Genomic DNA, 22,156 nt, shown 5'->3' with positions numbered 1-22,156 from the left:
GCTAACAGACAACATCATAGCCAAGCTGCTGCCCTACATACAGAAGGTAACACTAACAGACAACATCATAGCCAAGCTGCTGCCCTACATACAGAAGGTACCGCTAACAGACAACATCATAGCCAAGCTGCTGCCCTACATACAGAAGGTACCGCTAACAGACAACATCATAGCCAAGCTGCTGCCCTACATACAGAAGGTACCGCTAACAGACAACATCATAGCCAAGCTGCTGCCCTACATACAGAAGGTAACGGCACAGCGGGGTCCACTTGACACCCACCGAGTCTCCTCTTCAGTGTTTTTTCAACCATTTTCATTTCAAGGCCCCATTATTTATTCTGCATTTTAAATTGAGCCATGGACCGCCATTTGATGAAATGTATCCTCTCAAACTTTGGAATATTTTGTTATCATTGGATAAGATCTTGTCCACAATCCCATGCTGTTCTACCATTAGGAGAGATGACAGGCAAATAATGATGTCTAAAGTGGTTAAACGCTGTGAGGTGACACGGATGTGGCCTCGGGTCTAAATGGGGTTAAAGTGTCTCGTCTAACCACGCCCCCCCGTCCCGTGGTCCAGGGCCTGTCGTCGTCGCTGACGGACCACAAGGCGGCCACCTACATGATCGTGTGCCAGCTGGCGGTGAAGGTGGTGATGGAGGGCGGCCTGGTGGACACCCTGGCCCTGCAGCTCTGCAAGTCCCTGGTCCGAGAGCCCGTCCTGGGCAGGGAGGGCCTGGCCTGCCTCATCGTCCTGCTGCAGCACCAGAGGGAGGCCGCCGTCGGACCCAAGTGAGTAGAGAGTACTGCGATATACGAGCGGTGTGGGGCAACTTATGGAGAGGGCCACTATGTTTACACAACGCTCACTCCCGAGGGGCCACATTGCATATTATTGTTGTAGCAAAAGAATTGCAGATCTACAAGCTCAAAACGTGTTGCACTGTGACGTGTTTTGAGCTTGTAGATCAGCTATGTTTGCTATATTTGAATTGAAGCCTGAAAGGCACACAGAAGTGCAAATTGTAACGTTCCACTTCCAGTGTTCCTTGCAAAAGACTGTAATGTGTGTGTGTGTGGTGTTGCAGTGTTGCCTGTGTCCTCCATGTCCTCTCTGGTTCTAATGTGTGTGTGTGTGTGTGTGTGTGTGTCTCAGAGCCTACAGGCGTCTGTCCTCCATGTCCTCTCTGGTGGACACTCTGCAGAGCATGGCCGCGGTCCATGACGTCAGTCCCCTGCTCCGCTACATGGTCCCGCACCTGGTCCGTGATGTCGTCACCACCGCCGCCACCACTGGTAAGAGACGGGAGGAGGACACATGTTGTCTCTCTGTCTGTCCATCTACCGAAATCATCTTTCATGATGACATACAGCTGCATAGTATGTGCAGGGCGGCTGTGGCTCAGGAGGTAGAGCAGGTCGTCCAATGATCCCTGGGTCGGCGGGTCGAATCCCGGCACCTCCTCCTGTCCACGTGTCGAAGTGTCCTTGGGCAAGACACTGAACCCTACATTGCCTCCAATGAGTCGGTCGGTGTGAGCTCGCCACCGTTGGTGTGTGAATGTGGGAAGTGAGGACGCTGGCGTCGACTGTTCGCCGCTTCACATCCCAATGTATGAATGAATGAATGAACCATTGTAAAGCGTTTTGAGCACTTGGAAAAGCGCTATAAAATGCAATTCATTATTATTATTATGTGCGCACTGCGCAGATGAAAAAGGAGGGACTCCTGCACACTGCAGATAAAAGTAAAGGCAGGACAACACGCATTTGTTTTCCCTTTTAATTTTTTTATATTGTGTTCATCTTGTCCCTGTCATCACGTTTGTTTCCCAGACGAGACCGAGTCTGAATCGTCCAGTTCTAGTCGCATGTTTGAAGGCATCGTGCAGGCTGTTCCACTGACCAAAGACTTGGACAGCACCATGGCCAGGTGAAAACACACACACACACACACACACACACACACACATTCATTTAGGACATAATTTAGGACTGAGGACGATTCCACTCCTTCTAAATACTGCCTGAAGTTTTCTGAAAAATGCAAATGTATTTTTTTTAATTAAACGTTATGTTGCTATATACTGTACTTGAACGGGTAAAACACCAAAAGGGGTTCCCGCCTAGAATGGGTTAACCATTTTTACCCTGGCCTAGAATGGGTTAACCATTTTTACCCTGGCCTCCCGCTTTTAGGAATGTGATTGTGAGTATTATAAGCAATTACAATTTTTTTGAAGATTTAAAACAAACAAAAGGCTAATCTACAAGCTCACAACAACGCATCGCAACACAATTGTTTTGTAGTGGCTACACAGTGGCATTTCAGGTGACTAAAATATGTCCAAGACTAAATAGAATGTTACTCAAAAGACTACGACTAAAACTAAATCAAAATGTGCTGTCTAAATCAACACCGTTATGTTTTGTGTAGATTACTGCTGGATGAGTACATGGCTCTGGGTCAACGCTCCGGCCAATCCGTCCCAGCCCTCAACCAGCGTCTCCAGCCTCTGCTGCGGCTCTTTGAATCCAAGTAAGTATCTTTTTCCTCCACATTTGTATTTTCAGGCCGATGTTGATGTTTATTCACTTTGAATTGGCCCCTTTACACCTGGGGACGCATCCCTGTCACCTTATAACCTTTAACCACTTTAACCGTTATTTTAAACTTTTATCGCTTGTAGAATCTGGTCTTGGGTCTCAATGTGTTAAATGAAATGTATGCTATGTGCTGTCACTGTGTGATCTGATCCAGGTACAGTGGAGCGATGGACCTGGTTCTGTGTCTGCTGTATGTAAACGTATGTGTGTTCTGATCCAGGTACAGTGGAGCGATGGACCTGGTTCTGTCGTCGTACGTCAGTGACGGCTTTGACGCCGAGCAGAAACAACTGTTGCATCAGTTCATCTCCATCGCCAGCACCAGCTGTGGCAAACACCAGGTAACCTCCTTAACACTTTCACTACTATTCACGAGCTGTGGCAAACACCAGGTAACCTCCTTAACACTTTGACTACTATTCACGAGCTGTGGCAAACACCAGGTAGCTCCTTAATTTTTCCCTTAATTTCTTTCTGTGCTTTATTCCCAGCATCAGTGCGGCGTTTAGTCTTTCACCTCCTGTAATAATTCTAAATCTAAATGAGGTTCAAGGTTGTACTTTATTGTTACATCTTGTGTACAGGTACATAAGAGTAAAACTTATTTTTGTTTGGCTTCCTCACAGACAATGCAGCAGCATATAGATAGCATAACATTCAAACAACAAAAACACAGCAAACAAAGGGATAGAATAAGTGCAAGAAAGAGCATTCAAAGAGTAAAAATCACACCGTGTGAACTGAGTGGTGTAAGGTCTTATATAGACTGATCAGCTGTGGTCTGATGTAATGTCTGACGTAATGAAATCACACCCGTGTGAACTGGGTGACCATAGCAACCATGCTCATTTTTGATTGGTGTAAACCACTCCTACAACTGGCTTTGTTTGTCTGTCTGTCTGTGCAAAAAAAATGAGCATGGTTGATGCTGATTGGTTGATGCTGATTTCATTATGTCAGACATTACGTCAGAACACAGCTGATCAGGCTATATAATACCTTACACCACTCAGTTCACACGGGTGTGATTTTTTTTGGTACGAACAGACACGGGTACATTTTTGAGTGGTGTAAACCACTCCTACAACTGGCTTTGTTAGTCTGTCTGTCTGTGCTCAAAAAATGAGCACGGTTGCTATGGTCACCCAGTTCACACAGGTGTGATTTCATTACGTCAGACATTACGTCAGACCACAGCTGATCAGTCTATATAAGACCTTACACCACTCAGTTCACACGGGTGTGATTTTTGATTTTTGGTACGAACAGACACGGGTACATATTTCTTGGTACGAACAGACACGGGTACATATTTCTTGGTACGAACAGACACGGGCACATATTTTTTGGTACGAACAGACATGGGTACATATTTTTTGGTACGAACAGACACGGGTACATATTTTTTGGTACGAACAGACACGGGTACATATTTTTTGGTACGAACAGACACGGGTACATATTTTTTGGTACGAACAGACACGGGTACAAAGCCAGTTGTTGGAGTGGTTTACACCACTCAAAAATAAAATAGTAACATTTGTACATGTGCATGATTTCCCTGTAGTAGCAAAAGTTAGGTAAACATATGTTCATATTTATGTGAACAGCTTCACAGTAGGCTCCATATATAACAACACAATTTAGTTTAAGAAGGTGCAATTTGAGGTTATGCATGAAGTGGAGTTTAAATGGACAACGTCCTTGTCTTCTTGGTGCTATAGATCCTGGGAGACTCGGACACCTCGCTGCTCCTCAGCCTCTCTCACCCTCTGGCGTCCGTCAGGACCTTGGCCGTGGAGCACCTGATCAACATCATGACCTCTGGACAGGTAAAGCTATACCCACAGTGGTGGGTGGGAAGGGAAAAAAAGTACTTGCATGTTTTTCTTAAGTCAAAGTATCAGTACCGCAATGTAGAACGCCGTTACGTACAAAGTCTGGAATTTCAAATGTACTTGAGCGAAAGGAATGAAAATACACCCGCACACTGTATCTGCTCGGTACATGAGTATTAAATACACCCGCACACTGTATCTGCTCGGTACATGAGTATTAAATACACCCGCACACTGTATCTGCTCGGTACATGAGTATTAAATACACCCGCACACTGTATCTGCTCGGTACATGAGTATTAAATACACCCGCACACTGTATCTGCTCGGTACATGAGTATTAAATACACCCGCACACTGTATCTGCTCGGTACATGAGTATTAAATACACCCGCACACTGTATCTGCTCGGTACATGAGTATTTTATTGTAATAATGCAACGTTTCGGTCCCTCCGGACCTTCTTCAGGACCTCCAGACCTTCTTCAGGCATGAAGAAGGTCTGGATGGACTGAAACGTTGCATTATTAAAAGAACATACCGAGCAGATACAGTGTGCAGGTGTATTTTCATTCCTTTCATTGATGTCCACTGGCCTACGCATGTATCTTTTGTAATAATAATCCAAATCTACAAAGTCACTAAGGCAGTAAGGCACTAAGTCAAAGGTTTTTACTGTGTGTGTGTGTGTGTGTGTGTGTGTGTGTGTGTGTGTGTGTGTGTGTGTGTGTGTGTGTGTGTGTGTGTGTGTGTGTGTGTGTGTGTGTGTGTGTGTGTGTGTGTGTGTGTGTGTGTGTGTGTGTGTGTGTGTGTGTGTGTGTGTGTGTGTGTGTGTGTGTTGTTTTTTTGACAGCGGGACAGTTTAGATGAGGCCTTCGTGACGGAGGTTCTACTGGACAGGATGAAGGACGACGTTCCCAAGGTCGTAGCTGCTGCCCTCAAAGCCCTGGAGGTCAGTACTGACCGGTCAGCACAAGGCGGTGCAACATTTAATGCTTTCAGCTTTAGATTGAAAGCCGTTTCACTCAAGTCAGGAGTCAGGAAGTGAATTGTCGCTATGTAACGGGTGCTGTGATTGTTATTTAATTCACCCAAAACATACATTTTGTAACCTGGGGATCATATCGTTCAGAGAAATGAGGTGCAAATCAAGCTTGTTTTGACCAAATGTATTGGCTCAAGCAAAACCCCTAAGTGTTTATTGAGGCATCAGGATAATCTAGTAAACTAATGTCTTTCTTTCTTTCTTTCTTTAGCTCTATTTAGACCGTTTGGATCCAGAAAGGACCATATCCTGTTTATTGTCAGTGCTGCAGAGAACGGAGCTCTCATTGGCTGGAGAGTGGTTAGTCGCACACACACACTCACTCACACACTCACTCACTCACTCACTCACTCACACACTCACTCACTCACTCACTCACACACTCACTCACTCACTCACTCACTCACACACTCACACACTCACTCACTCACACACTCACACACTCACTCACTCACTCACTCACTCACTCACTCACACACTCACTCACTCACACACTCACACACACACTCACTCACTCACTCACTCACTCACTCACTCACACACTCACTCACTCACTCACTCACTCACTCACTCACACACTCACTCACTCACTCACTCACTCACTCACTCACAACTCAGTCATTCATGCGTCATTCATTTGACTGTGACGTCCTGGTCAACATGGCAACTACACATTCGTTTACCACTGTTGCTTGTTTATATTATTATTCATAGAGCCATATTTTCATAAATGCCGTCCGTCCGTCCGTCCCAGGTTGCCAGTTCTGCAGGAGGCAGTGCGGGTGCTGTGTGACCCCAGACTAGGACTGGGGTCGCCGGACGTGCGGTTGAATTTGGGCTGGAAGCTTCTCCCCCTGCTGGTGATCACCAGCAGCCAGCCGGAGTCCCCCGAACTGCAGCTGGCGTTGAGCGTGGCCCGTTCCGCCGTCATGACCCAGCACCCGCTCACACAGGACTGGGCCAAAGGTTCGACTAGTCACAATCATTTAAGAATGTATTGTAATCCGTGTTGTTTTTGGCAGTAAATTTAGATTTTAGTTTTAGTCATAGTGTCTAGTTTTCATTTAGTCTTCGTCACATTTTAGTCACCTGGAATGTTTTAGTGTTAGTCTAGTTTTAACATTTTAGTCTAGTTTTTATTTGTTGATGAAATTGTCAATATATTTCGTTTTAGTCATCATATCTTAGTTTTAATTTAGTTTCCGTCAGTTAAAAAAGGTAGTCGACAGGTTGACATTTTTCGTCTTAGTTTTAGTCGACAAAATCAACACTGATTGTAATTTGCTGTGGGGAAAGTTCCGCCAGTATGGTTTTCCTCACCTCGCCCCTCTCTCTCTCTCTCTACAGAGTTGACGGAAGTGCTGAAGAGCAGCTCCGAGCGTGACTTCCTGGGCTCGGCCAATCAGCGGCTGGTCTCCACTCTCACCGAGAAGCTGGCGAGCATGGACCACATCTCCAAACGAGACGCCGTGAGTCACTTCTCGTCAAAATAGTTGTTTTGTAGTAGAGTAGTAGAGTTTACAATATATCTCTGCTGTCGGGAGGAAACCTCATAACTCCAAAATGTTAATTTTTCAGGAAATAAAAAACATACATTTTTCAGGAAATTAAGAAAACCTTATATTTTTAAAACAAAGACATACAGCCTCATCAAAGTTGGTGTTGTAACTTTATATTGTCAATTACTTCCATGAGAGGGGGAGAGGTTGTGGAGTTAGTTGCTTTAGCAGACATTTTGAGGGTCCAATGGAGTTGAGAGGTTTTGTCCAAAGCACCTTTTACTACTTTCCATTGGTTCAATATTTTCTAAACAACACACAGACGTAAAGGGTGTTCAATAGCACTGATTTATGAAACAACACACAGACGTAAAGGGTGTTCAATAGCACTGATTTATGCCAAAATAAAATCAAAAACCTCAAAAATTGAGTTTTGAGGTTTCCTCCCGACAGCAACGTTATGGAACAGCATATTTTCAGATGGGGGTCTGCAGCGAAATACAGATCATTCTGGGGGTCCTTGTCATTGGAAAAAGATTGAGCACCACTGACAGAAACAGGTTTTTCAGAAAACTGTTTAATCATCATGGTGTTTTGTCTCTTCCTGGTTGTTCTCCTGCAGCTGGACAACCTTGCCCAGGTGGTGGAGGACCAGCGTCCAGCCTCGGGGGGTCCCCGGGCCAGGGCAGCCTTCCTGGTGCTGACCCAGGCCTTGCTGCAGGGCCTGGGGGGAGCGGCGCTGAGCGACACCCTGCACCTCCTCACCGCCCAGCGGCTCTACTCCACGCTGCAGCGCCCTCTGCTGGAGCTCAGCGCTCTGCAGGACGACACACAGGTAGAAACCTTTTTACTCTGCGCTGCAGCGCCCTCTGCTGGAGCTCAGCGCTCTGCAGGACGACACACAGGTAGGAGGAACCTTTCTACAACCCGAAGAATTGGATTTGGTTAGATTCTCTGAACCAAGGTTATTTTAGTTAACTAAAAGTAGAAAAAATAAAATAAAATAAATCGTTAATAAAAACGAAATAAAAACTAGAAAAGGAAAAGAAAAACGATAACTAACTGAAACTGTATTGTGTGTTTACAAAACTAACTAAAACTAACTGAAATGATAGACAAAATGCCCTGAGTTTTCGTTTTTGTCAATTAATTTATAAGCTTAATCTTTTTAAATGCTATCTTTTCTTGAGTTAATATTACACAATACTTACTCTGGCCCTTTTCAATCCTGCAACATATTTCCAGAGGGGGGTCAGCCAGCGCCCAATTTCATATAATTTTTGGGTCCTTGACATGAAATAGTTTGAGAATCACGTACATAGAAACATGACATCAGAAAACTGTCATTATGAAGAATCTGGCCTCAGTCCTAAATGGGTTGTTTTGTGTTCCAGGCGTCCTCCGAGGAGGTTTCTCCCGCCTCGTTCTCTGAAGCCCTGGCCGCGTACCTCCAGGACGCCACCGCTACCAAGAAGGTCAAGGTCGCTGAGGAGAAGTACGGCACCGTCCTCCTGTCCCTGCTCAGAGAATTCATCTCGTCGCTCAGCTGCCACGACAAGTCCTTCACAGGTGAGACACATGTAGTGTTAAATGGTAAATGGTGCATTTATATAGTGCCTTTATCCAAGGCGCTTTACATAGACACTAACTCTGGGGGAGCCCGGAGGGTTCGAACTGGCAACCTTGCGGTTACCATCCGGCCACTCTACCCCTGAGCCACCGCCGCCCCATGTGTTGATTTTGACAGCAAAGTTTTGATTTTAGATTTTAGTCTTTGGAATGAAACTCCAATTTAGTTTCAGCCATATTTTAGTCATCTGAAATGTTTTGCCGTTGGTCTAGCTTTTAGTCCACTAAAATCTTATGATATTTTGTCGACTAAATCTACAGTTGATTTTGAAATGTATTTCGGTGGGCCTTGATGGCTTCATAATGGCAGATTTTAGGTTGCATATCAGGTTGCATGCTGAAAATAGCCGATGCGATCATGCAATTCAACCAAGCATGAATTGACTCCTTTAGTTCTATTGGATCTCTTGTCCACTAGTCCCTGCCTAACATTTTAGTCTAGATTGTTGTTTGTTTAAATTGTCAGTATATTTATTTAGTGTTAGTTTTAGTCATCATAGCTTAGTTCTTATTTAGCTTTAATTTAGTTTTTGTCAGTGAATATAGGTAGTCAACTAACATGTTGTGTGTGTTCTGTCAGCTGAGGTGTGGTGGAACCCAGAGAAGATGGACTCCAACGCCTGCTGCTACCTGCGTCTGCTGTGTCATCTGTTTGAGCTCCTGCTCAGGGGGTCCTCGGGGGGCCGCGCCGCACCCAGCTTCAGACTCCTCATGAAGTTCTTCTTCCAGGTAAAACTGTGACAATGATATTTTTAGGGGGGGATCTTTGGCAAAAAGCAAAATTGAATCATCTTTATTATCACATCACAAGTTAAAAAAAAGTGGGTGAAATTTGTTTTTGTGCATAGTTGTGTGTAAAAGTGTAAGTACATTTGATTTCTCTTGTTCATTTGACATTTGAAGAGTTACATTTGTACACACTGAGGTCGATTCTACAAATGTCTTCTAAATCATGACAGTTTTCTGAAAATCCTATGTTTCTGTTTCAGGGACCCCTAGATTTATATGTATTTGGCCGCCGACCCCATCTGAAAATATGTAGTTCCAGGAAACCCCTGTGAAGCAAAGAGTTAAAAACGTTCGCTCTGAAAGAATATATATTCAAAGATTCGCACCACATTTTCACGATTTTTCAAAAATAGCAGACCTACAAGCTCGTAGGCTCGTATGAGCTTATAGATCTGCTATTTTTCAATAGCTAAAGTATAACATAGTGCTTAACCCATTTTGACCTGAGATCAGATTCTAAAAATGTCTTCTACATCCTGACAGTTTTCTGAAAAAGCTATGTTTCTATGTCAGTCATTCTTCGATTTCTCAAAAATATTTTTCAAATATATTTTTCAATAGCTAAAGCATAACATAATGCTAACACCAAAAGGGGTTCCCACCCGAAATGGGTTATTATATGTTGTACAGTGCATTGGGTGTTTTCTCTATTGATTTTCCCCCAGTGTGTATAATAATCACTGTCCTCGTCCCCCCCCCAGGTGCACCTGAAGGAGGCCGCCTCCGTGTTCAAGTTCCTGTGCGTGCTGTGGGGCTACGGGGCCAACCAGGGCGACCAGCTGGAGCTGAGGGTCAGCGTCATCCTCCAGACGCAGGCGCTGTGCGTGGGCAGAGCCCTGCTGGCCGCCCAGCCTGCCAGCACGCTGGAGGAGCTGGCCTCGGTCAACTCACCAGGTAAAATAAACCACCCTGACCAGTGGTAAACTAAGTAAATAAATTCTTCTGAAATTGTTTACTGTATTTTTTCAAATAGTAGCTCGGGCGTTTAAGTCACTCAGAGCCAAGGACTTAATTAACGTGTATTTCATGAAATCGTCTTATTGAGCTTTCTATTAATGAATACTCGTCTCGATCATATTTACCGTAACGCAGGGCTCTCGGTCGATCGGCAGATCTGTGCTCAATGCGTTTAGCCTGCAGCCAGATGGAGGCCCCGTATCATCCCAAATAAAAACCTTAGCAATTCATAATGGCTGCTCTTAACAAAATCTATAGTTTTGGACCCATCAAAATGATCTAACTGTGTGGGTGGGTAATCGTATTCCTTTCTATAGCTTTCCAGTATTTAGTTTTTATTTGTCTACATTAATGCGTTCTCTTTATGATATTTTTATAAAGCAGATAGTGGCCCAGTCTGAAAGTGATCTCTGACCGGTGCAGTGGTCAGAGATGATGTTAACGAGGCCCACAGTGACCTGGCATGTTGTGCTTATCTCCTGTCCTCATGGCAGCATGATGAAACCCATGTGCCTACAATTTAACATTCTATAAAAAAATGGCCATTTTCTCATTGTCGTGAGTTGTGAGCTTATACGTAAGGAAATGGCATCGGGAACAATGTGGCCCATAGGTCAGGAATCTACCTCCTGTTGCCTTTAGTATGAGGTAAATGGTGCATTTATATAGCGCTTTTATCCAAGGCGCTTTACATAGATTGTGCATCACATTCACAGTTTCACACACCGATTGGTGGAGGAAATCATGGCAAGACCTACGCTGTAGACGGTATGATTTGTTTTGGGCGGAAGTTGCAGGATTTCGGCGGAAGTACCGCGCACGGAAATGACGTTGACGCTTTACAAATCAGTTTACATTCTCCGTGTATGAAACAAGTGTTGTGATTGGTCGAAAGAATATCGTATCCGGGGGAAATGCATCTGACGGATGTTCCGGCCAACACTTCCACCGATACCGTCACTGCCTTAGGTTGGGGCGTCACTGCCTTAGGTTGGGGCGTCACTGCCTTAGGTTGTGACCAGGCTTTTCTCTTCTATAAACTCTGCCTTAGGTTGTGACCAGGCTTTACTCTTCTATAAACTCTGCCTTAGGTTGTGACCAGGCTTTTCTCTTCGATACCGTCTCTGCCTTAGGTTGTGACCAGGCTTTTCTCTCTGCCTTAGGTTGTGACCAGGCTTTTCTCTCTGCCTTAGGTTGTGACCAGGCTTTTCTCTTGGCAGATGAGTAAGCCTGGGAGCCTATGGCAAGGCACCAACCTGCACATCAGGAGTTCCAATTTTACATTTTTGTGTTAAGTGTGTAGGACACACGGCACTAGCGTTTACTGTTTCACAAATTACATATTAGGACTTGGCCTAGCAACAACTTCCAGTTGTGAGATTTTATTTTGCTTTAATCCATGGCTAAAGTATGCAACCACTAAAAGGAGCTTCTCTCTCTCTCTCCCCCCCCCCCTCCAGTGGTCCATTCCTTACTGGGTTGTCTGTGTTCTCCGACGCAAGAGGTCCGCGAGGCGGCCGTCGGCTGTCTCCAGAGCCTATCACAAGCGGCCGCCTCTCCCTTCCAGCCAATCATAGAGCGGCTTTTAAAGAACACAGAGGAGATCGTAGCTGACCCCTCCCACCTCAGCCAGGTGAGACAGACTGTCACACACACACACACACACACACACGCACACGCACGCACGCACACACACACAAGGGGGGGGGGGGGGTCCCCAGCACTAGAACAGGGTTGTTTTTGGCAGCAAATTTTGATTTTAGTTTTAGTCATAGTTTTTTTTGGTCACATTTACTAGTCACCTGGAATGTTTTAGTGTTAGTCTAGTTTTAGTCGACTAAATATCATAAGATTTTAGTCGACTAAATCTAAATTTGATTTAGTCGACTAAAATGCAGTTTGGCGGGCCTTGATGCCGTCGTAATGACTGATTTTACACTTGCTGAAAATAGCCGATCTACAAGCTCACAAGTTGTGAGCTTGTAGATCGGCTATTTCCAGCATGCAACCAAGTGTAAAATGACTTATACTGGATCTCTTGTCCATAAAGTCCCTTCCTAACATTTTAGTCTAGTTTTTATCTGTTGACGAAATTGTCAATACATTTAGTTTTAGTCATAATACCTTAGTTTTCATTTAGTTTCCATGTAGTTTTCGTCAGTGAAAAAAGGTAGTCGACGAACATTTTTCGTCTTGGTTTTAGTCGACGAAATCAACACTACACTAGAACATGGATATCGTGTCCACGTGTACATGAAAGTTTCTTGTTTCCCCGTCCCAGATGCTGGGCGCGGTGCATGAGGAGTGCGTGTCCGCTACACTGAAAGGCCAGCAGCAGCAGAAGAGGCTGGCGGCGTCCATGGATCAGCTGATCCAGAGCGTCCAGGCCCACGACTGCCCCTCCTACAGCGCCAGCACCCTGCTCAGGACCCTGGACCTGGTCCACGGAGAGGTCAGTACTGGACCACCCCGGCCCACATGGTGTCTGTCTGGCCTGGCCAGCCCACGTGTTGTCTGTCTGGCCTGGCCAGCCCACGTGTTGTCTGTCTGGCCTGGCCAGCCCACATGTAATGGTGTCTGTCTGGCCTGGCCAGCCCACGTGTTGTCTGTCTGGCCTGGCCAGCCCACGTGTTGTCTGTCTGTCTGGCCTGGCCAGCCCACGTGTTGTCTGTCTGGCCTGGCCAGCCCACGTGTTGTCTGTCTGGCCTGGCCAGCCCACGTGTTGTCTGTCTGGCCTGGCCAGCCCACGTGTTGTCTGTCTGGCCTGGCCAGCCCACGTGTTGTCTGTCTGGCCTGGCCAGCCCACGTGTTGTCTGTCTGGCCTGGCCAGCCCACGTGTTGTCTGTCTGGCCTGGCCAGCCCACGTGTTGTCTGTCTGGCCTGGCCAGCGCCGAGTCTGAAGCTATAGAGTGTTGCAGTCCCGCCCCCGACGAGCGGCCCGGAAGATATTTCGTTTTTTTTGTCCCATAGACGTTTCAGAAAGTATTTATTTAACCCTTTCTGAGCGGGAACCCCTTTTGGTGTTTTAACTAAGCATTATGTTATACTTTAGCTATTTTTGAAAAATCGTAAAAATGCGGCACAAATCTTTGAATATATATTATTTCAGAGCGAACGTTTTTTTTTATTTCGACGTCAGGCCTAAATGGGTTAGACCTTTACGCCTCAGACAAAGCCAACTGGGATGGTGACAACTCATGACAACAAACACATTTTTTTGGGCCGAACAAATAATTAGAAATAAGAAAAAAAGGGCAGCGTACAGGCTACATATAAATATTAGAGCTGGGACTCGATTAAAATTTTTAATCTAATTAATCAGAGGCTTTGTAGTTAATTAATCTCGATTAATCGCATTTTAATCGCATATCATTATTTGACCCGAGAACAGTGAGAAAGCTATTTTTTCAAATGGATTTTGGTATACTAGTGAATCAATGAATAGTGACTACAGGATACCACTAATTTTCAACATTTTACTGTCATTAATATACCTTAGAGCTGTTAATAATAATAAATAATAAAAAGGTCACCCCATTCTGTGTTGCCTAGAACTGGAGGTCTGAAAAAAAATCAGTGACAGTAACAAGTACATCTCAGTGACATCACAAAGCTGTACTTCATATTGTTACTGTTTTTTGTCAGACCTCCAGTTCTAGGCAACACAAAATGAGGTGACTTTTTATTATTTCCAGTTTTCCACACAACTCCATAGAAAAATGTTGAAAATGAGTGGTATTCCCCTCTAAGCAATACAACTTTTTTTTCAACAGATAAACAAGTGCAGCAAGTGCCTATATAAAGTGTCTATGAATACTCAAATGTGCTTTGCATGGTGGGGCATTATTAGGGGGGAAACACTTAGACAAAGGAATAAAATAAAAAACGGTGGAATGAACTAGCTGGGGAATGCATTTCACATGGGGTTGGGGCAGAACATTGTCTGACCACGGACTTTCACACTTGCTGCTTCAGTATGTTTCGCATCGAGGACAGCTTGACAGCTTCGTGCTGTGGTGAAATCTCTGCGAGCCTCTGCAAGCCTCTACTCAGTGCGAGACATGCTAAGCTGAAGCAGCTAGCATGGAGCTAACATTGGTCATATGGCTTATGGATCCTTTACATTGCACACAACCATGCTGCTATCCACGCGTCCATCCGATAGCTTTTAAATCTAAATGCCCCATCCACGGAGCAAAAGCGATATAAGCGGCTTCTTCATTCGATTCGTTTCTCGTTTGGGTGGTGTTGTTGTCTGACGGAGCTGTAGTGTAGAGTGAAAATGGACTGCTGCTGCTGAGGGGGGGGGGGCTGCTCCTCCCCCTGCAAGCAGTGCAAGGCATGCAGGGGGGGGCTGCTCCTCCCCCTGCAAGCAGTGCAAGGCATGCAGGGGGGGGGCTGCTCCTCCCCCTGCAAGCAGTGCAAGGCATGCAGAGCCTATTCAGTACTAGAAATGCGCCCAGTGAGAAACGTTCCGCCGTGAAAAAAAAGGTGCGATTAAATGCGTTAATTTTTTTAACGCGTTAATTTTTCTGTAGTTAATTAATCTCAATTAACGCGTTAAAGTCCCGGCCCTAATAAATATGTTGTATTAGTATCAGTATCGGCTAAATTGTGATTATAAACATCGGTATCGAGCCATGAATTTCCCTATCGGTGCGTCCCTGATTTTACTGCATGGTGGCCCAGTCTGAAAGTGATCTCTGACCGGTGCAGTGGTCAGAGATGATGTTAACGAGGCCCACAGTGATCTGGCATGTTGTGCTTATCTCCTGTCCTCATGGCAGCATGATGAAACCCATGTGCCTACATTGACCGTTTATCTCCTGTCCTCATGGCAGCATGATGAAACCCATGTGCCTACATTGACCGTTTATCTCCTTTTTATTATTTATTTTTTCTTTTAGGTTGTATGACCTCAATTACAGCCACACCACCTGAACGTTGAACATTCAGTGGATTTTCTGTGGTCTGGGGGTTTTCTCTGTGTGTTCTGAAGCCTTCTTGAGCTGCAATGCAAACGGGCAAAATCCCTCAATAGTGACATCTGCTGGCAAATTGTCATATAAATGTCATATACAGGCATGTGATTTGCCTCATAGTCCGCAGGCACATGAGAGCACTTATTTGAGCCAGAAAACCCCGGCCACAGAAAATCTACGGAATGTTAAAAGTTTTATTTTGGCTGCAATTAAGCTCAGAAAACCTAAAAAAAAAATAAGAAAAAATACAAAAACATTTTTGGAGTGGTGCAACCACTCCTATAGACAGCTATGTGTGTGGCTGTGTCCCTGGGTCGGTCACTGGCTTTGTCAGAGCACGAAAATAGCGTTTGTTCACCACCAAGTGACACCAAGTGTCACTGTTGTACAGCCTAACACACAGACACACACACACACACAGGCCAGGGAGGAGGGCTTGTACAGTACAGCACCAGTACAGTACAGCACCACTCACTTCAGACGGGTCTGATTTTCTTTTCCTTCCCCAGTCCGTCCTGTCGGCCATGCTGCCCGTGCTGGAGCGTCTGCTGGAGCAGAGCAGTCCGGAGAGGCCGGCCCTCCTGCGGGACAAGGCCCAGCTCATGTGCCTGGTCCTGGGGAAGTTCAGCGAGGCCTCGGCCCCCCTGCTGGCCCGGGACCCGGCCTGTCTGGAGCTCTTCTTCAGGGCCCTGAGGACCGCGGCGCAGCCCTACGGCGACGTCCCCAGCTGTCAGATACAGGCGCTGGAACAGGTACGGTACCGCACGCTTTGGGTTGGCTTTAAGCCAGTGGAACAGGTACCGTACCGCACGCTTTGGGTCCCCAGCTGTCAGATACAGGTGCTGGAACAGGTACCGTACCGCACGCTGTCAGATACAGGCGCTGGAACAGGTACCGTACCGCACGCTGTCAGATACAGGCGCTGGAACAGGTACGGTACCGCACGCTTTGGGTTTGATTTTTGAGCCATCGAGACCTTACTGGAACATAATCTGTGTCGCTGTAGCTTTTAACCACTTTTAAACATTATTTTAAACTTTGGCTGTTGGAAAAATAGCAGAGCTATAAGCTGAGCTTTTAGCTCTGCTGTTTTTGAAAAAAAAATCACACAGGTGTGATTTTTAACTCAAATGGTACAAACCATTTTCAGATGTGGGGGCCGGCGGCATGAATACGTTTGAGCAGAGCACCACTGACATAGAAACATAGAACGTAGGTTTTTCAGAAAACAAGATTTAGAAGACATTTGTAGAATCTAAATGGGCCGACAAGTTAAACTCACGTGCCGACGGTTGTTTAATGTCATTCTGTTGTGATGACCATGGGGTCTCTTGGGGGGGTTTCCCTCAGATCACCAAGCCGTTCTTCTCTGCGCTGGGGGACGAGAAGGTGCAGCAGAGGCTGCTGGGACTGATGTTTGACCTGCTGACCGACAGCAGGACCCCCGCCGTCTCCAACACCATCGGCAGTGTCTTCAAAGGGGTACGTGTGTGTGTGTGTGTGTGTGGCCACTTTTTGCTTTGGCAATGTAAACGTATGTTTTCTCTTGCCAATAAAGCCATTTGAATTGAATTGAATTGAATTGGGGGCACGGTGGCACAGTCGGTAGTGCTGTCGCCTCACAGCTAGAAGCTGGGTTCGATTCTTGATTATGGAAGGAGGTAGGGCCCGCACACCATTCTTTTGTGTGGGTGCACCCACTGTCGAGGTGCGTGTAAATAGGTATGCTCTTCGATTCTTGATTAACCACATGAACCCTAGCTTCCCTGTTCTCATAGGGGGGGGGGACATGGGGGCACGCAGCCCCCATGTTCTCTTCAAGAGATATTTGAGAGTACAGTGAGGAAGCAGGGCCTCAAAATCACCCGAAACCCGAACCACATCCTCCATAAGGAATATGAGTTGATGCCGTCTGGCAGACGGTACAGATCACCATTTTGCAAGCTAAACATATATAAATTATGTTTTGTACTATGAACTGTGTATGTATGTATGTATGTATGTATGTATGTAATGTATAACGCTGTCTCTTGGTGCCCAAGACACATTAAAGGCTAATTGAATTGAATTGACTCATTAATGTGAACTCGGCCACCTTTTGGCGGTCATTCCAAGCAGTGTTTGGTTGAATGTCTCTTGTTCCCCTGTTGGGCCGTATAGATTGAATGTCTCTTGTTCCCCTGTTGGGCCTTATAGATTGCAGTGGACGGGCAGCTGGTGGCCAACGAGCTCACTCCTCCGGAGAAACCTAAAGTGACGGTGACCATCCTCCAGACACGCAGGAGCAAAATGCTGCAGAGGTAGGTCAGGAGTTCTCAACCCGTGGCCCTCAGGGGTTCCCCAAATTATTTTCAATTGTTTTTTGCAACTGAATGGCTGTAAAATGGAAATTAAGAGTTTACATAGTACGTGGTGCATGCTTAAACTTTCCTTAATGATTCTATCTGGTTTCAGTATTCATTTATGATATATTTTCTCTATTATTAAGGTTATTTTTGCAGTCAGTTTGTATTGGTGGTGGGGAGGGGGGGCAGGGCGGGGGTCGCGAGACATGGCCAAAGAATTTCCGGGGGTCCCCGGCCAAAAAGGTTGAGAACCCCTGAGGTAGGTGACCATCCTACACACACACCTTGAGCCATCTAGCCTTTATGTCTATGGTCGTGTAGATCTCAGACGTCCTGTCTCTCTCATGTAGGAAAGCTGCAGACAGTGGCGACTCCCCGCCAGAGGAGGGCGCCGTGTCCTGGCAGAGGGTGACGCTCATCCTGGAGCTGCTGCAGCACAAGAAGAAGCTGAAGAGAGCCCAGCTGTTGGTGCCCGCTCTGTTCACGCTGCTGTCCAGGTAGGTCTGTTAGCTCTGTTCTCACTGCTGTCCAGGTAGGTCTGTTAGCTCTGTTCTCACTGCTGTCCAGGTAGGTCTGTTAGCTCTGTTCTCACTGCTGTCCAGGTAGGTCTGTTAGCTCTGTTCTCACTGCTGTCCAGGTAGGTCTGTTAGATCTGTTATACTAGGTCTGTTAGCTCTGTTCTCACTGCTGTCCAGGTACAGGACTGTTAGCTCTGTTCTCACTGCTGTCCAGGTACAAGACTTTTAGCTCTGTTCCCATTCAACAAACCAACATACACCATAATTAATTGCATTTTTATAGCGCTTTTCCAAGTGCTCAAAGCTCTTCACAATGGTTCATTCATTCATACATTGGGAGGTGAAGCGGCGAACACTCGGTGCCAGTGTCCTCACTTCCCACATTCACACACCGTTGGTGGCGAGCTCACACCGACCAACTCATTAGAGGCAATGCAGGGTTCAGTGTCTTGCCCAAGGACACTTCGACATGTGGACAGGAGGAGGAGCCGGGATTCGAACCCGCCGACCCAGGGATCATTGGACGACCTGCTCTACCTCCTGAGCCACAGCCACCCTTTAAGTAGGGCTGCACCGATGTATCGGCCACATATCGGTATCGGACGATATTTGCCGACCGTTATCATTCAATATCGGTATCGGCAAATAACGCTGACATTAACGGATGGCAGTAGCCGATGTTTATCTGTTGTTGATAACCATACATTTTACGTTGACTCGTTTGGTGTGTTGGTTAGCTGCTGCAGCCGAACAATTTGTAGATTCTGAACAATTATTTCTCGTTGATAGTTGATGATGTTGAACTGACTGTTGACGGTGTGTGTTCCAGGAGCCTGGAGCCGTGCTCCAGGCCTAACCCTAACCCTAACCCTAACCCTGTTGACGGTGTGTGTTCCAGGAGCCTGGAGCCGTGCTCGTCGGAGCAGCACAGCAACACGGAGTACAGCAGACAGCTGCTGCTCCAGTGTCTGCTCAGCGTCTGTACCAAGGTGTCCCCCGACGGAGGGCCCATCGCTGCAGGTACCAGTGTTGTTTTTGGCAGCAAATTTTGATTTTAGTTTTAGTCTCTTGAATAGTTTTCATTTAGTTTTAGTCACCTGGAATGTTTGTGTTAAGTCTAGTTTTTGTCGACTAAATATCATTTGATTTTAGTCGACTAAATCTACAGTTGATTCAGTCGACCAAAATGTATTTTGGCGGGCCTTGATGCCGTCGTAATGGCGGATTTTACACTTGCAGAAAATAGCCGATCTACAAGCTCACAATGTGTCGCGCTGCTTAGTTTTTATTTAGTTTCCATTTAGTTTTCCTCAGTGGAAAAAGGTAGTCGACGAACATTTTTCGTCGTAGTTTTCAAACTGTTTCAAACTGTTTTCATTAGCCTGCAGACCCCCATTAGAAATGATATGCTCAAGGGAAGATGCCCAAGAGAAGATTTCTTTACGGCTCTAGCAGTGATTCTCAACCATTTTCATCTCAAGGACCCCCAGGTTTGACCTGAATTAGGCCCCCATTTAATGACATCATAATCTCTGGGACCCCAGTGTATATATTGTACAATCAATGTTAATTTAACTCTGAGCAACAGCTAAAGTTTAGAATAAACTTAAATAACGGTAAAGGTGACACAGATGCGTCCTCTCTGTCTAAAAGGGTTAATGGACACTGTAGGTGTTGGTATACCAGCTCCTCCCATCAGGAATAACGGGGCTTTGCCTTTGTACAAACACACAAAGTTTTGTGTTTTTCTTTTTCTCCCACACTTTTGTACACATCTTTTCACCCAGTGCGCTGTGTGCATTCTTTCTTTGTGGGTGGCGGTGGCTCAGGGGTAGAGTGGCCGGATGGTAACCGCAAGGTTGCCAGTTCGAACCCGGGCTCCCCCAGAGTTAGTGTCGAAGTGTCCTTGAGCAAGACACTGAACCCCTAATTGCTCCTGAGGTGCAGGTTGGTGCCTTGCATGGTTTCCGCTGCCATCGGTGTGTGAATGAGTGAATTTAAAGCACAATCTATGTAAAGCACCTTGGATAAAGGCGCTATATAAATGCACCTTTCTTGCATGTTTCTTTGCCACCAGACGTTCTTCCCGAGGAGCAGTTCAACGTGGAGCTGGTGGTCCAGTGCGTGCGCGTGTCGGCCATGCCCCAGACCCACCACCACGCCCTGCTGCTGCTGGGAGCCGGAGCACGCATGTTCCCCGTGAGTACCGGCCAGTGTTGACTTCGTCGACTAAAACTAAGACGAAAAATGTTCGTCCACTGCCTTTTTCCACTGATAAACTAAAAGGAAACTAAATGAAAGCGAAGCTATGATGACTAAGACTAAATATACTGACAATTTCTTCAACAAATAAAAACTAGACTAGAATGTTAGGAAGGGACTATAGTGGACAAGAGATCCAGCAGCAAGCATTTTCAGCAAGTGTAAACTCTGAACCTCTCTGTCTGTCCTGTGGTCTCCAGGAGAAGGTCCTTCACAACATCATGCCCATCTTCACGTTCATGGGCGCGGGCATCATGCGTCTGGACGACGCCTACAGCTTCCAGGTGATCAACAGGACGGTGCAGACCGTCATACCGGCCCTCCTCAAGGTGAGACCCCCACTCTCTGCTTTACTTACTGCTCTCATAACATCATACCGGCCCTCCTCAAGGTGAGACCCCCACTCTCTGCTTTACTTACTACTCTGTTGGCCTGTCACAAATTAATACATAATAATCGCCTACTCGCAATTATTTGATATAATCACAATTTACGTCAATCGTTTCCATCCTCCCCCACCCAGGCCCACGAGGGCGGCAGCGGTGCGCCGACCGAGTCTTCGGCGAGCAGCAGCATGGAGGCGGTGGCCACGAGGGTGATGCACGTGTTCGCGGACGCGCTGCCCCACGTGCCCGAGCACCGCCGCTTGCCCATCATGGCGGAGCTGACCGCCACGCTGGGCCCCGCCCGCTTCCTCTGGGTGCTGCTGCTGCTGCTGTTCAAGCAGCACGCCACGCACGCCACCGGCACCGCCAGCGACAAGGTGAGGGGGAGAGGGGGTAGTAGCTGCTTTATCCCATTAGACCTGAGATCAGATTCTAAAAATGTCTTCTAAATCCTATCATTTTTCTGAAAAACCCATATTTCTGTGTTAGTAGTAATTCATCTCAAGGACCCCCAAAATTATATGTAATTTATTTGGCCGCCGACCTCCATCTGAAAATACGTTGTTCCAGGGACCTTGCCAGAAGCAAATATTTGAGTTATAAAGAGCTGTACGTAACACTCCGGTTCGGGTGCAATGAAAAAATACCTGAAATGAAACTTCCGCTGGGAACACAGTTCTTTAGGATGGTAATATCTCGGATTCTTCTGTACTTCTTCCAGCTTCCCTGCGTTGGCTGATCTGATAGTTCTCTTATCTTTCCGTTCACGCCGTTCCCAGCATTTAATCCCCAGTTCTGCTGGCCGGGGCTACTGTGTGTGCAGCCAAGGTCAAGGTGATAACTATAGGCTGTGTACGGTGTTAGGATATGGTTGAAAGCAGCAGGTCTTTGGGAGGGAACGATAACGGCCAGCCTTGTCTATAAACAATGCTGAGAAACACACAGAGAGACACTTGTTGTGTGACGTGAACAGCTGTGGTCTCGATGCCTGTACTGTACTCATTAACCCTCATGAGAACCTGAGACCACATTCTACAAAAACTATTCTATTCTATCCAAAAACCTGACAGTTTTCTGAAAAACCCTATGTTTCTATATCGGTGGTAAGTTGTAACACACAAACAAGGCAAACAAATGAGTTAGATTTAGTGGATGAAAGATGACTGTTAATAACTTGCACGTGTTTCATATTGCTTTAATTTCTTGTTGTAAGAAGACAAAGTTCACAAGGTAAAGTGTGTGTGTGTGTGTGTGTGTGTGTGTGTGTGTGTGTGTGTGTGTGTGTGTGTGTGT

The 22,156-nt window shown here is 46.1% G+C and overlaps 1 protein-coding gene across 2 annotated transcripts in view; it reads left to right on the top strand.

The window, feature by feature from the left end:
• The window catches only part of heatr1 (HEAT repeat containing 1), a 57,774-nt gene that overhangs the window by 6,000 nt on the left and 29,618 nt on the right, over positions 1–22,156 (top strand). The window contains exons 7-30 of one of the 2 annotated variants that reach the window (XM_079492984.1): positions 587–798; positions 1,163–1,302; positions 1,843–1,939; positions 2,444–2,545; positions 2,834–2,954; positions 4,338–4,445; positions 5,305–5,403; positions 5,708–5,796; positions 6,251–6,462; positions 6,844–6,965; positions 7,618–7,830; positions 8,390–8,564; positions 9,205–9,353; positions 10,115–10,307; positions 11,831–12,003; positions 12,652–12,822; positions 15,862–16,104; positions 16,703–16,834; positions 17,549–17,652; positions 18,048–18,194; positions 19,114–19,235; positions 20,293–20,414; positions 20,678–20,806; positions 21,001–21,240. In XM_079492984.1, coding sequence (XP_079349110.1) covers positions 587–798; positions 1,163–1,302; positions 1,843–1,939; positions 2,444–2,545; positions 2,834–2,954; positions 4,338–4,445; positions 5,305–5,403; positions 5,708–5,796; positions 6,251–6,462; positions 6,844–6,965; positions 7,618–7,830; positions 8,390–8,564; positions 9,205–9,353; positions 10,115–10,307; positions 11,831–12,003; positions 12,652–12,822; positions 15,862–16,104; positions 16,703–16,834; positions 17,549–17,652; positions 18,048–18,194; positions 19,114–19,235; positions 20,293–20,414; positions 20,678–20,806; positions 21,001–21,240 — 3,615 coding nt within the window. Of the gene's footprint in view, positions 1–586; positions 799–1,162; positions 1,303–1,842; positions 1,940–2,443; positions 2,546–2,833; positions 2,955–4,337; positions 4,446–5,304; positions 5,404–5,707; positions 5,797–6,250; positions 6,463–6,843; positions 6,966–7,617; positions 7,831–8,389; positions 8,565–9,204; positions 9,354–10,114; positions 10,308–11,830; positions 12,004–12,651; positions 12,823–15,861; positions 16,105–16,702; positions 16,835–17,548; positions 17,653–18,047; positions 18,195–19,044; positions 19,236–20,292; positions 20,415–20,677; positions 20,807–21,000; positions 21,241–22,156 lie in introns of both variants that reach the window. The other variant, XM_079492983.1, reaches the window with a different exon arrangement.

The sequence above is a fragment of the Electrona antarctica genome (assembly GCF_951216825.1).
Source record: "Electrona antarctica genome assembly, chromosome: 22".
NCBI classification, from domain to species: Eukaryota; Metazoa; Chordata; class Actinopteri; order Myctophiformes; family Myctophidae; genus Electrona; species Electrona antarctica.
This window is presented reverse-complemented; position numbering and strand designations above follow the sequence as displayed.